General features: G+C 40.2%; 1 protein-coding gene across 3 annotated transcripts in view; it reads right to left on the bottom strand.

Moving 5' to 3' along the window:
• Positions 1 to 463: 463 nt before the first annotated feature.
• Positions 464 to 16864, bottom strand: part of ebf1a (EBF transcription factor 1a) — a 144164-nt gene continuing 127763 nt past the window's right edge. Inside the window, exons 12-17 of one of the 3 annotated variants that reach the window (XM_072663088.1) lie at positions 14601 to 14666; positions 13383 to 13560; positions 11154 to 11333; positions 8483 to 8677; positions 7514 to 7585; positions 464 to 4167 (exon numbers count right to left, since the gene is read on the bottom strand). In XM_072663088.1, coding sequence (XP_072519189.1) covers positions 7515 to 7585; positions 8483 to 8677; positions 11154 to 11333; positions 13383 to 13560; positions 14601 to 14666 — 690 coding nt within the window. In that variant the 3' untranslated portion in view covers positions 464 to 4167; position 7514. The remainder of the gene's footprint in view (positions 4168 to 7513; positions 7586 to 8482; positions 8678 to 11153; positions 11334 to 13382; positions 13561 to 14600; positions 14667 to 16864) is intronic. The other 2 variants (XM_072663086.1, XM_072663087.1) reach the window with 2 other exon arrangements.

Raw genomic sequence — 16864 nt, 5'->3', positions numbered from 1 at the left:
TAAATGGGGTCATGTATTAGATATGTGGTCAAGGATTAGAGCTTGCGACAATGGTCAATTATTAGATATCCTAATAATTTAAATAATATCAGACTATTGTTAAGTATTAGATACTCTGAATATGGTCAAATATGGTCAGAGATGTTTACTTACCAACATGTTTAATGTAGGAGACCCATTTTATGGTCAAGTATTAGAGATCTCGCCTACAGTCCATTGTTGGAGATCCTTGTGTGTGGAAATTCACTTGGACAAGATATACTGACTAAGACTACTAAGTGATATATGAATAATGTAAACTGAGTGTTTTACATTATTTACACAGAACCACAATGATGACATTACAAATATTGCCAATGTTTTTAAAGCAAATTGTTCACATATATATAGAATAAATTTAGTGCATCACTTTTTTTCAGCGTTGACAACGAGCTAAATGAAGAAGAAAAGGACACGGGCAAGATCACAGACAAGAAGTAACTTTAATTTAATATTGTGAATTTTGAAAAGTTATTTTACAGCTTTCATCAAAAATGATAACAATCTATACAGTAGTTTTTGTTGGTTTTCCCTATCAATAGAACTGCTCAGTGTGTATCCAGTCAAAGACAACGAGAGAGAGAGAGAGAGAGAGAGAGAGAGAAAGAGAGAAAGAGGTGGGAGAGAGAAATTAAAGTAGGATAGGAAAGGGATAGGACCAGCTTTTTTGGTTTGAGTCTCGTTTCCTACAGAAATGCTTGTTGCTTTATCAGCTGCCCATCCTAATCATTAAGATGGAACTACGTACAAAGAGGCCATTGTAAAACAGCCATATATTCAGAATTCATATGAAAGAAAGAAAAAACAAACAAAAAAAACCAACAACGCTGTGCTCTCTGAAAGAGTGAGAGCATGAGAGAAGAGCTCAAATGCGGCTCTGTCATCAGTGGCTTCTGTTAAAAAGTCTTCTCTCACACACACACACACACACACACACACACACACACACACACACACACACACACACACGCACACACACACATATATACGCATTCATTCCCACACAGAATCACACACAAACAGACCCACCAGCAAATGAAAAGCCATATTCTCTGTCCGGCGGCAGCTTGCAGACACCACGCTACAGAAACACACCACTTTAGACTGTTCACAAAGGGCCCTGCACTTTGAAGCCTGATCACTTGGGGCTCCGTTGGCGATATTGTTACAAGGGAGCAATTTGGCTGACAGAAGAAAGAGGGTTAACAGTGAGGCAAACACAGTTAGCAAGTTAGCAGGCGCGAGAGCCGGCGAGCCAGTGGCCCCTGAAGCTGAGGGCAGGTCATTGTGCTCTGACACACACACAAACACACACACACCCACACCCCTCTCAGTTAGAGTCAGCAGTACTTGCTGCAGCGCTAAGATGGCACCACAAAAACAAACAACACACATTCACATGAAAAAGTGTGCCACAGTCTGCAATGTCAGACCACCGGAACGTCACTCTCTGAGCTGTTCGTGAACCTGTACGATATGGCTTTTTAGGTTTCCCACCACCCTTGTGGCTCTTTGAAGCAAACACACACTAATAGAGCACAAACAGAAAATTAAAAAGGCAGCCTTTTGTTTTAAATTAATAATAAAGTGCACCCCATCCCCCCAGCAACACACAGCTGCAATGGACATTAAATATGAATCATACACTCTCTCCATACACCTCCAAACACATAACCTCCTCATTATCCTTCATAATCCAAACACACACAAAAGGACAAACATATTCGTTTAGCCTTCCCTGCTTCACTGAGCTGGGTTTTAGAAACAGTATTTACGTAAAACGGCCCAATTTGTGCTTTCTTTCCCTCCCCCGATGTAAAACCGCCCCTTGAGAAACTTGATGGTGTCTTATAACGGTGGAGATGATAACTATACATGTGATTGTATGCGAATGAGTTTGCATTGTTAAGGCATCTAAACTGCTGGTTCTGGTACGAGTGAAAGGAAAAAGACAGAATATACAGATATACAAGCAGGCATAAATAATTGAGAAATGAAAAGCAGAGAGAAACACAGGAGGAAAAAAAAACACATAAGAGAAAGAAAGTATTTTCATATTTCGTCCAAAAATCCCCCCTCTAGTTTCAAACACACTCTCAGAAGAGAATAGCCCATGCATATTATTAGTTTAACAACAGTATCAATTTTAGTAAGCTTCAAAGAGAAAAACAAAAAAAGATATAGATTTATATATTCATCATATATATATTTTTTAAAAATCTACATAACTAAATACTATCAGAATAAGATGCTACTTTTTTGCCATACATTAAAAAATTCCAAAAAGGAAAACAAATTCTTTTAACTTACAAATTATACAAAAATAGACAATGGCTTTTTTATGAATGGAACTTAAAAATGGAAGCATGGCAAAATTATACAAACATGAAAAGTAAAAACAAACAATAAATGAAGTACAATTTCAACAATGAAGAACGGTGGCTGATAGAACGGCACATAACTACACAGAAACATCCACGATCAAATAAAACTGGGGGGGGAGAAAAAAACAATGTACAAACTGGAGAGATAAATACACTGTGTAAATGGATATTTTACAGAACCTGTTCTTCATGTCCAGAATTCAATTTGTTGCTTTTCTTTTTCTTTAGTTGGTGGGATTTTGAGTATGCAGTGCGAATCATTGGTGATACTAAACCAACAAGCTGCCTTAAGACATTTTAATATAAATATATTTAACAATTTTGCCAAACAAAAACAAACAAACAAAAAAATACATATGTACAAAATAGATGAGTACTAAAGGGAGCCAATCAAACTGTTGTTTGTTGGGTGTTTGACACATTTCCAAGAGCAGGCTATTACAGTGCTGGCAAATATCAACATCCTCTGCTTATTCAAGTCATTTCCTTCACGGTCACCAAAAGAAAAACAAGAAAAAAGGAAAGAAAGGGGGTTGTTCTAGCAGCCGGCACTGAGCGTATACTCGTCTTCTGTGTCGCTTTATTTGATCCTTCATCGACGAGCACAGCAAATGAAGCAATAGGTCAAAATCACAGTCTTGCGTTGTCCTTTTTTCTATTTAAATATATGAACAATAAAGTCAACTTCTTCTTATGGCTTCATGATGTAGCCTCATACCACCATTCCTGAAGCACATGTAAAAAATACACTAGCTTCATGTTCCGGAGTGAAAGCTAAAATGGCATTGCAACTCATAGTGTAGTTTGTTTTCTTTCTTTTTCTCCTGCTTACTGCATATTCTGGCACTGATGAGCAGCAAATCCTTTTGACAAACATAAACATTGATTCATTTCGGTTAAAATTCTACTCCTTCAGAACTCTTCTATCTTTTTGGGGGGTCTGGGTTTCTCACAGCAGACCAGGAGCATGCGAAAAATATTTCAAGACTCCCTTCGTGTCCTTCTATCTTAAAAGACATGGATAAATGAACCAGCATGTACCTGAACAATCAACACATAACTGAAGGACATGGCAGTAAAAATGAAAAACAAACAATGGCAAATTTAAAATTTCTGTTGGCTTGTGACTGGCACCAGAAGTAGGAATTATTCCCATCTTCCACCTATTTATACAGAAAACAGCAGTTTTGGCCGTTAGGACTTTTGTTTTGGAGGTATAAATGCAGAGCATCTTGAAATCTGTATTTCACTTGGATTGGTGTTGACCTGTTAACCTGTCTTGTTAAAGATTTCTGCCGTTTCCCCTCCAGCCACCCCAGAACATCCAGTCCTCAGGAACATTACAGTTACTGCTCTCGTAGTGTCGTGTGTGTATGGTACAGTCTGTATAAAAGGAATACAATGTCCACTTTGTCAAAAAAAGCCTGTGACCGGAAAACGGAAAAAGGGACGTCACTCTCTCCGCATAGGTAGTGTTCATGGGATGCGTCCTTCAGCAGAGGAGCCTGAAAATGAATTTAGAAAAATCAAACCACCACCACACCACTCATCTGTTTTTTCCTTCTTGTGAGATTTGTGTTGAAAAAGGCCTGAGTTTTCATAGTTTGAGTTTCATCTCTGTTTCTCTCCCCACATGGAGACGTCTTCAGTCCAGACCGTGGGTTTCGAGCGTGAGCCGATATCAAATGTGTCTCTTCAGCAGCCAGGAGCCACTACATGGGAGGAACGATCATGCCTGGGATCGCTGTTCATGAGAAAGAGAGAGAGAGGGAAACAACAGTCAGAGAATCATTCATGCATCTACTTTCATGTGTAGTTCAATTACAGTCCCAGCCCAAACTACTTTGAGTGATATACCAGTGGAACAAACAGCCAGAATCCCTTTGTATGATGGTCAGTCTGACACTGAGTCAAATACTCTAGTGAATTACTCCAAACTAGGTCTGTCAGGATTTCTCAACAACTTGCTGTAAAACTCAAATGAAAACTTCCCTTATTTCCTTATTATTCCCTTTAGGAATCTGTTAGACTGGGGGGAGTCCCTGCTCTAACATACCTACTAACCCTGGCAATGAACAAGGTTTCCATGTTTATGTTTTCCAAGATACATTTCATCATCTTTAAAGAGGTGGAAAAGGTTTGTTATTGTTAATTCCACGTTTTGCCCATTTAGAAAGATGGTAAATTATTAGATTACTAGTAAATTACTAATATTACAGTGATATTAGTCAATTAGTAGTATTGTAGAGAGTGACAGTCCCACTCAAACCTATTTATTCTGCAATAATTATGTGATACTGAACAGATTTGAGACAAAACAAAGTGGGAAACCCTTGGATGTTGGATGCATAATGACAGATAATCACACACAGTGTGGGCTGCATGCAAGCCAAAAAGACAGAAAAAATGTGAAATGCATTGTAAAAATTAGTGGAAAGAGCACAAATTCCACTCTGTATGGCTCAAATCAACAGAGAATAAAAGAGGCGTAGGAGTATACACTCCACAGAAGCCCTACATTTTCATTGTTTTCCATCATGGGGTGAGTAGTTCCGCATGCATTGAGACAGCGTGTGATTCCCCAAGCAGAGGTAAAGATAATCTTTGTTCAGCACCATCCATCTCGGTTTTTGTACGTCCTCTATGTTTAATTAGAGTCATTGTCAGGATAAATAGTGACTGGGTTTTATGGTTGTAAATCAGTACCCCCTCCCATCAGGGACCCATTATGTGAACAATTCATCCACCCAATTAGTGATAAGACTACAGGACAGCCTCCCTGTCTGTGCTGTGATTGAGAGAGGCTATGGAATGCATTAACTAATGTCTGTCTCCCCAAGCTCTGCGGGGCTACAGGAGTCTAACAGTACATCCCTGCGGTCAAGGGACAGAGCCTTCACTAAGTGTGCATGCAGAATACAGCGTGTATGAGCCTAAGGGACGAATCCGCTAGGGGGGCCGCTTCTCAAAAGCACCGTTTCAATAGCAGTGAAGAAGATGAATCGCTCTCTACTTCTCGTCCCCCCTGAGACGAAATCACATTTGTTGTTCATTTATTCCTGTTGCATGACGTATGACAAACAAACCCGGGAAGCGATAAATAAACGAAGACCCAAATTTCATATTCTGACCCTCGTTAACTCGACTGCACTACACAAACAGCCTGAGTACAGACAAATGCCATGTGCTGCTCAGCGCATTAAAGCCTCATAAAGCCAATAACTCAACAGCTACACCAGAACAAAAACAACAGCATAAATTTTAGCTCTCAATAAGCAATGAGAGAAAATGAGAGAGAAAGAGAGAGAGAGAGAGAGAGAGAGAGAGAGGGAGAGAGAGGGAGAGAGAGAGAGGGGGCAAGAGAGAGTAAAAGAGCAAAAGTAAGGGTGTGAGAAAGAGGAAGAAAAGTGTGGAAGAAAGAAAGAGAGAGGAAAGAAATACTCCCACACAGCAGCATCTCCTTCCTCACCCCTTCCCAGATCCCATCACCACTTCATACACCATATTGGCTCTCTATTGACTGGTTCTCCACATGCTGCTCTAATTCCCAGGCTATTTCCTGAGTGTCATTGGTTCGCTTGTGGGGGGAGGTGTAAAAAAAAAACCCAAAAAACAAAAAAAACATTGGCTCATCAGTTCTGAGGCGCTGGGTGCATATCAACACAGTGAGAGGAAGCACTCACAGCACCCTGATAAGAGAGGCCTGCCTAATACACTCAATTACTTTTACATCTTCATCTCAACACAGGCCATCCTACTGAAATATGTGGAAGATTTAGTATAAAAAGAGGTTAGATCCTGAAGACTAGAAGACATTTAACAAAGGGGCTGATACTTCCTGTTCAGTCTTATGTAAAGTATTATTTGAGCTAGAGTGACGTTCCTTTAATTACTGTAAGTTGTGGTATTCATTTCCAGATAAAATCACATGTAATAAATACAAACAACAATAACAACAACAACAACAATAATAATAATAATAATAAAGATTTGATATGTCAGTGTGATCACTAAACAATTTCCAAACATTACCAAACCAAGTCAACACATTCATGGCTAGGAACATTCAGAGGATAAAACTGGAGCCAAAGGTTCATTTGTCGAAACTATCTCAGACGACTAACAATTAACAGTAAACGCTCCCAACTTTTTTTTACTGTGCTTATGTTTATTTGGACTTCTAATGCTATATCCCATTTCTTGCAAAGATAAATGGTTTTAAACAACTTGCCTACATGCCTCAGTACAGCTCATGTAACAACTGTGATTCCGTTCATGTAAATTCCAAGCAATAAAAATATCTGACACAACATTTGTGGGAAAAAATAATAAAAATTCCAAACATCTACAGTTTATCAACAACATTCATTAAATATTAGACTTTTTTATTAGTCACAAAATATTACTACATAGTTTGTGTACATAACATATATAATCTACAAAGGCTTCGAAGCCTTAATATGTTTTTTTAGATAGAACAAAAGCCCCCCAAAAAAACTGTTTGAAATATAGTTGGGACGATCATCAGGTCGCAGTATTATTATAGCACTGTGACACAGTTCTGAGTTATGCTCTGAGAAGGTCATTATTACTCGTTCTTGTTAAATCTACAGGTATTATTCTGGTCATCTCAACGGTAATCACAAATGGCATTACTTCTCCAGGTAAGAGTAGAGCTTTCTCCAGCTTGACCAGAGCTTAAAAATAGCAGTAAATCTGACAGTAAATCTGTCGGTCATGCACTGATATTATGTATTTGAGTGGTGACTTAGAGCAGGATGTACTGTACAGAGCAGGATACTGTACACTGAGCTCACAAAAATAAACTGGTGATGATGACGCATGGCTAACTGACAACGACACCAGCAAGCCGGAGAGGAGTAGACACAGGAAACAGGAAGTCAAGCAGGAAATGAAACACATATGGCATGTTCTAGGTGATGGACACCAGGCCCCCAGCGGATGAGAGCAGCATGGATCGAGATGAAGCATGGAGACGTGTAGAGGGTCAAAGTGATAGGCAGGTTAATAGAAGGAGAGAGAAAAAGAGACAAACAGAGAGAGAGAGAAAAGCAACGAGTGTCACATACTTCAGGAGAAGGCCAGTCCCTGCAGGGAGCTGGCTGTGGAATACTTGCTAGAGTCCACAAAAGACTGATCTACTGGAGGCAGGGAGAGGGAACAGGATCACAGGGAGGAGGGGAAAAGAGAGAAAGAACAGTGTTATTCTTGTTGAAAGAGAGGGGGAGAGAGAGAGAGAGAGAGGGAGAGAAAGAGATGAGTCAGGGCCACATAAGACCAAGGTTAGTGCAGGACAGGACTGACTTATTACTGTCAAAGTATTACAATACAAAGTAAGATATACAATACGTTAAACACTGGAGGGGGTAATGGAAGTGGACTTGCAAAGGCAACTGCCTGCTGGGGGTTAATCATGTAATGGCTTACATTATATCACTGTTTAAGGATTTGGAATCACCTGTCAGAATAATAATTATCAATAATAACTTATGCATAGTTTTACGTGTTTTAATAATGTTGATGTTCTACAATAAGACCAACAAGAAATGTAATTAATTACAAGGCCTTCTGGGTATTATGTTATTCTGTTATATAAAGCTATATGATGTTAAATCTGGACAAATCAGTTTCTTATATTCCTTGTGAAAATGAGAAATTAATTTAATTTACTTATTAATTTACTTATTAATTTAATTCCAGTACAAATGCACAGGATTACCATATTTTACATAGATACATTTATGTGCAAAACAATGCGTTTTCAAAACTGTTAAACAGTGATTCCACACTTTTGAACATAAATGTGTGTTAAAGATTGATATGTGCTTGACGTCATGTTTCAGGGCTGTAAATGCGCTTTCAGCATAAGCTTAAAATGAATCATGATGCATCCGTTGGAGGGTGACCATGTAACTGGATCGATTTTGTTAGTATTGATTCTATAATTGATAATCAATTATAACAATATTCAGTAAAGTGCTTGATTTACACCCCTAGCTTGCAGCAGTCTGTAGACTCCAGGAGGTAGAGGCCCTCACCTTGAAGGCCGTTGCCGTTGGCGCTGGTGCAAGTGGGAGGGGGTGAGGCCTGGGGCCGGACCACCGGGGCGAAGGCGCTCTTCTGTTTGACGGCCGACACCATGTTGGCCGGGGAGAAGGAGAAGATGCCTGAGGAGCTGCTGCAGTTGGAGGGCAGGCTGGTGGAGGAGGCCATGGTGGGACTAGATGGGACAACTGAGGGCAAGGAGGGAGGAAGGGAGGTGGGGAGAAAGGAGGGTGGCAGAGAGGGAGACAGGTGAGGAGAGAGCGGATGGGTGAGAACATGCCTCATAGTCCTACAGCATACAGACAACATAAGAGAATGGGACATGGAGACTGGAGTCACTACGCATGCCCAAGACAATAAGCATTGAATATAACTTATCATCTCATCTCATCATTTCGACAAGTGTTAAATTATGCATTTACCACTCAGAAGTTTGGAATCACTTTTCCCAATTACATAAGACCAATGCTGTTGCAGAAATATACAGTATTCTGCAAAACATCTGGGCAGTCAAAAAAGGCAATATGCAATTAGAATAAATATAATTTATTTAAGAGGTTCGTGACTTCTCTGTTCACTCCAGTCACTGTATGGATTCATTCAGTTCCACCAGCAACTGCATCTGCATCTGCTTTACTGATTAGATAAACTAGGTGTTCAGTTGTGCCTGTAAATACCAGCCCTCCTCAATATAGACATCTGGAAATGGTTGAGCTAACCCATTTGCACATTTGTATTAGATATAAAACATTAGATTAACATTTTTTTCTAATGTTTTTGAACCAACTGTTAAGATAAATAGCCATATATATATAAATATATACACATATGATGTGTAAAACACAGTAATGTGTAATAAATATTTCATAATTGTTTGTCATGTTGTCAACCATCATAACAAACAAAGCAATAAATGATCAGCAATAAAATAAATGTCAATATAAGTCCTCATATTTGAAAATAAACATGAGTGATTGAGTTATTATTATTATTATTATTATTATCATCATCATCATCATCATCATCATCAGAATTACACTATAAACACTTTCTGGTATATGGTTTATGTTTAAGTTTTAGAAATGAACATTTATTATGTTAAGTGATTCCAAACTTTTGAACATTAATGTAATTACATTCCTTTTAGGCCTGTAGTGACAAAAACTCTTACTTGTAAGAGCAAAAGCTTCTCTTCCAAGACTAACAGAACCAATATAATCTGTAGCCCTCCCTCAGCCCATCCCTATTGGCTCCCCCCTTTGTCTAATAATACACTAAGAGCATTTTCTTCTTCAACGATTTTACAATCACTGATGTCGTATTTCAGCCGGCCTCTGATATCATGTTCTGCCTTTATTGTTGTTATTATCTTGTGCTTAAATTTTATGGCTCTTTCCCAAGAAATTCTCTTGATAATGTCATAATCCATTTATGAAGGCCCTAACTAATCAATTAATGAAAATTGGAGCCTCTAAAGCCTGCCCTCTTGCATTGATTGAAAGTGTCTGTGCGGAGTCACTGAGCCTGTTAAAATACTTGTTAACATCTCCAAATCAAAGTACTGAAATTGAATTGCTTCTCCTGCAATTAGTTTATTGATTTAATTAAGACCCTTTAATTTAGAAGCTGCACTAGAAGATTGGTGTTATACGAATGGCTAGGCATTACGGTCAGGGTGCGCTCCTGACACCACAAAAGAAAGGGTGTGCATTTATCTCTGTTCTTTTAAAGACACGGCCGCAGAGTAATGGCTGTGTCTATTGTTTGGTCACAGCTGTCTCTAACAGGCCTAAGTATTTTACCATTACAGCATTTTTTCGTTACGCAACATGATGTGATACTGTTTGCTGAATAAATCACAACAGTAAAAAAGTTTAGGATATAATAAAATACAAAATGGATGTTCAATATACATAAAAAAGTATGTGTATTCAGTCCACTTTACCTGTTCAAACAGCATTTAAAACAGATAAAATTGGAAATATTTGGATTACTCACCCACTAAATACAAGAATCATCATCAATGCTTCTTTATTAACCATTTTAAAGTGTACCGTGTCTAGCAAGCTAAAGTCTTGACAAATGGTTTCTTTGCAAGGACAGAAACTCTTAAAAGCGGGTATATTTTGGGGTATATTTTAACTGAAGTCTCTTCCGTAGAGGGCATGTTCCTGAATGATAAGTTTAGCATCAGTGCTGTACTAGACTCATGTGGGCATTTTGTGATATGATGTGTCATTAACTCAAAGTCACAGTTACCTGACTTATTTAAATCTGCAATATTTTGTTTTTGGAATATGGAAACTTTTTAATAGACTTTTTAAATTGCTTCTCATCTCATCTCACAAAAATATGAATTTTCAACTTTTGCAAAAATGTGTCATAAGTTTTAAACATATTTAAACTTTTAACTAAAGAGGCATAAATGTTATTACTTTTGCTCTTTTTCGAACTTTTAAGAGAAAACATGTTATGAACACTATGGTGTGTAATGTCATCAGTGTCTTTAAACCTGGTGTTTTTCTCATGTGCAGAATACAAGCTGTATTGTTAACATATTCAAAATTATTTTGTATTGATGGAACAGTATGTATGAACAGACCTTGTTAGACTTGCGAAACGAGATTAGAGAGAGGGTTAGAGAGAGTGATGGTCTGTACTCACTGGCGTAGGGGGAGTTGGCAGCTGAACCGTTGAGGAAATTGGGTGAGCCTCCCAGCGTGGTCATGCCGCTGTTGCCGTAGCCATTCATACTTGTGCTGACCGTACTGTAGCTGCTCTGCTGGGGAGTAGAGCTCGGCACATAACCGTGAGGGGAAACACTGCTCGTGTTCCGGCTGAAACCTGACATAGGGACACACACACAGCATGGTAGACATAAATAAGAGGAGGACTGAGTGGAAGGAAAGATAGACTGAGTGTGAGTGGAGAGAACCAAGATAAAATAAGATTGACATTTAGATTTTTTGGACCTGGTTCAAAAAAGTATTTGATAACCCCTGATGTGTAGTAAAATTGTGCCCTAGATCCCAGGGTCACTCTCAACTATAATTCACAGCTTATCGTCATGCAGACATCCACAGCTTTTTGTTAGCTCAAATCATAAGGGCAAATAATCGTTTGTTTTCCAAAATTCAAGTTCATCAACTGTGTCCTCTGAAACATTTTACCACATGGCTTCACCCCATTCAGTCTGTGATATGGAGGATAACTCAAGCCAAGTGAGCAACTCCAGCAGCTTATCTAATCATTTATTATTCATAATCAAAGTGTGTTCAATTAATCGTGAGACTGATTTGAGGTCATATCGTGCACCACCACTTGCTCCTGGTCTATATTTTCCATGATTCTGTCAATAAATAAGGGCAAGACTGCAAAAAAATCACAGCCTGTCTATTAGTAGCGTATGGAGTGTGTAAGGAGGTGGGGAGGAAACGGGGGGATATAGACTATAAATATACATCAGTGCTTTAAACGCTGACATGGGTGAAAGCAGCAGGAAGTTCTCGCTCCAGGAGTCCCCACTGTCTGCTACAAAGGCAGCGCTCATCATGCCTCCGCTTACTGTTCGCCCTCCCAGCTTTCATCCGACGTCTGATAGATTACCGCTGACTTAACACAAATCACTCACTGTCACAACGGCCAGGGAGCGCCAGAGCAAAGGGAGCCGGCGGCTTCTGAAAGCACCAGAGAGGGATCGTGTGTGTCTATCTGCTGTCGGTCTCTGAATGGCGTCTGTCTCTCTTTCCTTTTGGTTAAAGCTCCCTTACTCTGTCTTGCTGACTGCCACTGAACCTCTTTCACCCGAACATCAGGCTGGGTTTGAAATCGTCCCTTAATTAGGAATGCCATACGAGCATTATTCAAAGATGGCCTAGAATGGAAAACTGTCTTGGCAAACCCAGGCATACTTGCATAAGGAGAGTTTGGTAAATGGAAGAGACTTACTGTAGACACCACTGTCTCGTCACTGAAACGACAAAATTCTAAAACCTCAAAACAGTTATGTAACAGTTCTGACTCAAACTCTGTGTGCAACGAAGTAAAAGGCGGAAAGCAAGTGGCTACCCGTACTAAGCTAATTCCCAAGCCGACTGTCTCTTCTATCCAACTTATGCTTATTTGAAAACAAACTGGACTACTATGGTTGACTACCAAACTGAAGCCAACCACACCTTAGAAGCGAAAGCTAACCCAACTACAATCTCTTCAGCTAGCTAATCGTGCACCAAGCGGTAAGATAATAGCAAATCCTAATTACAATGTTCAATAGTATCATAAACAAAGCTATGCTATGCTGTACTATTCTCAATGTCTCCTGTGTGCCACAAACCTATCTTTAAAAGATTCTTTATGCGCAAATTCATGTTCCATTCTGAAGATTTTGCCTCCAACATTCCCTGGTTCGCTCAAAATTCTGTGACCGTAGTTATTTAGAGAAGTTGCATGAACCAAACGATACTACACAGGAGTTGTAATATGGAATACTGTCACAATATGTCATGTTCAGTGCACAGAACACTTATAATACATAGGAGAGGACACAGTGGTGCCATAGGTAGCGTGTTTACTGCACAACTCAAGGGCCTGGGGCTGTGAGTTCGATTCTTGCTCCAGTCTCTGTCTGTTAAGAGTTTGATGTGTTCACTCCATGTCTGTGTGGGTTTTTTGAGCTGGAGAAGTCCCAAATTGCTCCCCAGGTGCTGTGGCTGCTGCTTACCACTCTGGGTATACACACACTTATCTAATGTGTGTATGCGTTCACTGCCATGGGTGGGTTAAATATGGAAGCTACATTCTGCTGGACTGCTGTGCAATGGCTATAAAGGTTTATCTTAATCTTCTGTCAGTGATCACCCACAAGCCCATGTGATGGGGGCATGCTCTGCTCACCCTGATTGGCTGCCTGCGTGGTCTCAGAGACGTTGACAGCGAGCTGGCCATGGAAGGAGTTGACGCCCATCATGCCTGCATGCACAGAGCTGTTGGCCAGGCCGGGCAGCTGGTTGTGCGTGCGTGGAACATTGTAGAGTGCCTCAGCAATGTCCGCCGCCCGTTTCAGAATGATCTCCTGTCAAGGCAACACAACATCAGGTCAGGGACAATCAGACAGATAGACATTAAGGTCAACCCCTACTGAATCATAATTAATAATTGACATTATTAACAATAGAATTGACATTATTAACTGAATACAAAGCCTAGAGTTATACTAAAAGAAACAGGAACAAGCCATGAAGAGTGGAGAAATGTTGCATGGAAAGAATTACAATACAAGAAAGATATTTTGAAGGAAAGAGTAGTTATGTAGTTATAAGTTGAGGGCTTAAATTTATTCTTTAGGACTCTTGTGACCCTTTACGTCTCACCCCAACTACCTCATCCCATAAAGTATGTCTGGACGGTTAGAGAAAGACCCATGCCTTAAGGGTTAATATGAGGGACTGGGTGTTAGTCTACAGTTGGAGAATGAAAGAAATTTATGATTAATAGATTTATCAGAGATCTCCATGTGCTGAAAAGCTATGAAAAGTATGTCAGACGATTCCTGCACGAGTACTAGCAGCTTTATCAACACTCAGCAGGAGGTCTGCGCATCTCTCACAATTTACTCTCATGGTAATGATAAAGCTAGTGTAGATTTGTTAGAAGAGCGATGCAGAGAGAAGAGAGGTTCCTGGGAGGTAGTGATGACCAGAGGCAGACCCCCATTCACTGCTCACCTAAATAATTCAAGATCCCTGCACTCCCACTCAGCCCCGCAATCGATGACCTCACTTACAGCAGTGGCCCACCGCTACTCTGCAGAAAAGGATGCCCCTCTAGCTCTTTCAGCCATCGATAGGGAACTTTCAAAGACTGAGGCTGATGTTTGTGTGAGATTTGCCTCTTTTTTTCTCAAAAAATGTGGGATGTCTGTTATCTTCTGAAGGAGGAAGCTACATGAGAACGCATTTTCACAATCACTTTCTTCTCTCATTTGAAGTCAGCAGTTTAAAGTTTAGAAGCACAGTGTCTTAAGAGCTGGGTTTAATTTGATCTGTTTTTGAGCTGAGTACTGTATATACCATATGGAGTCTTTAGGAAAATGCCTGTATTCTTTAACCTCACCTGATTATTGTGTGGCATCCCATACAGGGCTTCTACTAGATCTGCTGCTCTCTTCAGAATCACTTCCTATTGATGAGAGAGAGAGAGAAATAATAAAAAAACATTATGGGGATTGTTTTTTTACTGGGTTTGTATAAACTGTAAAAGTAAGACACTGGTATTACTTTATTTAAAGATATAGGGGACAGTGGGGCACAAACTAAGAGGGGCAATATGAACTTTGAAGATGGTAAAAGTAACTATTTTCATCATAATGCTTGTTGTTACTAAATGTACACTGAAATTATTTTAATGTTTGGATGAGTGGCTGTAAAGTAAATGAAGCCTGTGCAAGATTGAATTAGTTTTAACAAGGTGAAAAAACGAATATAATAAATAAATGAATATCTTGCAATACAGACTAATTAAAATGCTTCATTTATAGATTTTAATACATAATCTGAATGGTATGACAGATGTATGGGCAAGTATATTTCAAACTCATGTGCTGATATTTGTTGTTCTTTTCTGTTAACCAAAATAAAATTTGCACACATACAAATGCATTGTGCCCTGCTCTCCCCAACATCATTTCCAAGTGAAAGAAAAGACATTAACCAATTTTGTGATTCTGTTTCCATCTTTTTCTGTTTAAATTAAGCAAGTTCAATGTATCACATTGTTTCTGAGTATGTCGTTTATTCTGAGGTAAAATGAGATGTAGGAGAGTAGAAGACTGCAGTATGTGGTGATCCAGACTCTATGTACTAGCATCCTTGCTGTATTTGTTTTATCAGTATAAGCCATGCATTCAGTGCACACTCTTACACCTTGACACACCTCTGTAGCCCATACTGTACAGCAGCCGCCATCCTTTATCCATTCCTAATACAGCCCATTACATGTATAATACATGTGTACAAACATACAGTAAAACTGATGAAGCAGGCTCGTACCGGTAAATTAATGTTCTATTGGCCAGGAGGGGATGGATGTGTGTATATAACACCCTTCTTTTTGCAGGTAATCGACTCTCACTTCCCCAACCAGAAACCTATTTATTACCATACCTTCCCACACATTAAACATTTATTTACTGTGTTCTTTACTCTCTGTATTCATTTTCTTTCTCCCCCCACCTCTCCCTCTCCTTTCCATCTCTCTCCTCTTCTATTCTCTTACCACCCTATCACCCCCCCCCACACACACACACACACACACACTCCACCTCGTAGGCGAAGTAGACGCCTGGAGCTCCCGAGGAACCCTTTTTAAAAGTTAATGTGCCGGGGCCGAGGAAATGTGCTCGCGGCGCGACAACCAGAAAATTGCTCTCACCCTCTGTGTGTAACCCTCGCTGTGAACAAGCCCCCGAGCATGTGTGCCCGCCCGCCAGCCGACATATTGCCTTTCAATCAGAGCCCATGCACACTGCCACCGTGCACCCCCCCTCCCACCACACCTCCCTCCAAGCCCGGCCCCGACGCAACACACAGGCACGATCATGACGAGGGGGTCAGCGAAGCAATAAAGATTTTTAGTGCGCTGTCCAAGGTGCTAAATTCACTCAATAATGGGAGCGCTGCCACTGCGTTAACCCCTCGTTAGGAACGCTTTGCAGGGGGAGGCGCCCGCCTAGCCTGGCCCAGGTGATTGAGGGAGGCACGGGGGGCCTGGGGAGGCCTAAAGTGCTGCTTTAGTATGGATGTGCGCCTCCGTCTCTCGTTTCTCTCTGTATTTGCAGTGCTCTCTGTGCCAGTGCTTCCCAAGAAGAGAAGAACATAAGGGATGAGAGGCATTAGCCCACGGCTGGATCCCCCGCTGTACCAGTTGTACTGCGACTTATCCATCCTTGCAGTGCTGCCTTACCTACTCCTACACTTTTCTAAGGTTCTTTGGAGCACTGCGCATACATGAACCACTTTTGGTTCCCAAAAGAACATTTTAATGCATAGTTCTTCAAAAGATTACTCAGTTTGAAAGTTGTAAACATGGCTGTGCTCCAAAGAACCCCTTTTAAGCACTTTTATTTTTTAGAGAGTACTTTCTTTCATTTGCATCTGTCCTATCCTTTTGCTTGTTTTCTTGTTCCCTTTTTCCCATTGGATCTCTCCACCTATTTGTCTTCCATCATTACAATCAAGGGGGGGGGTCTGTTGAGAGGACAAATCCAATAAGGAAGAGGCCAAAAGTTTGTCCAGATAAACAAATAAATGCTATTAGCGCCGGGCTGTGCGTGGTGGCCCTGTGTCTGGATTCAGAGACCATTTCCTGGGCGAGCAGAA

This window comes from Salminus brasiliensis, chromosome 19, assembly GCF_030463535.1.
Source record: "Salminus brasiliensis chromosome 19, fSalBra1.hap2, whole genome shotgun sequence".
Classification (NCBI taxonomy): Eukaryota; Metazoa; Chordata; class Actinopteri; order Characiformes; family Bryconidae; genus Salminus; species Salminus brasiliensis.
Note: the sequence above shows the minus strand (reverse complement) of the source record. Positions and strands in the feature narration are given on the sequence as shown.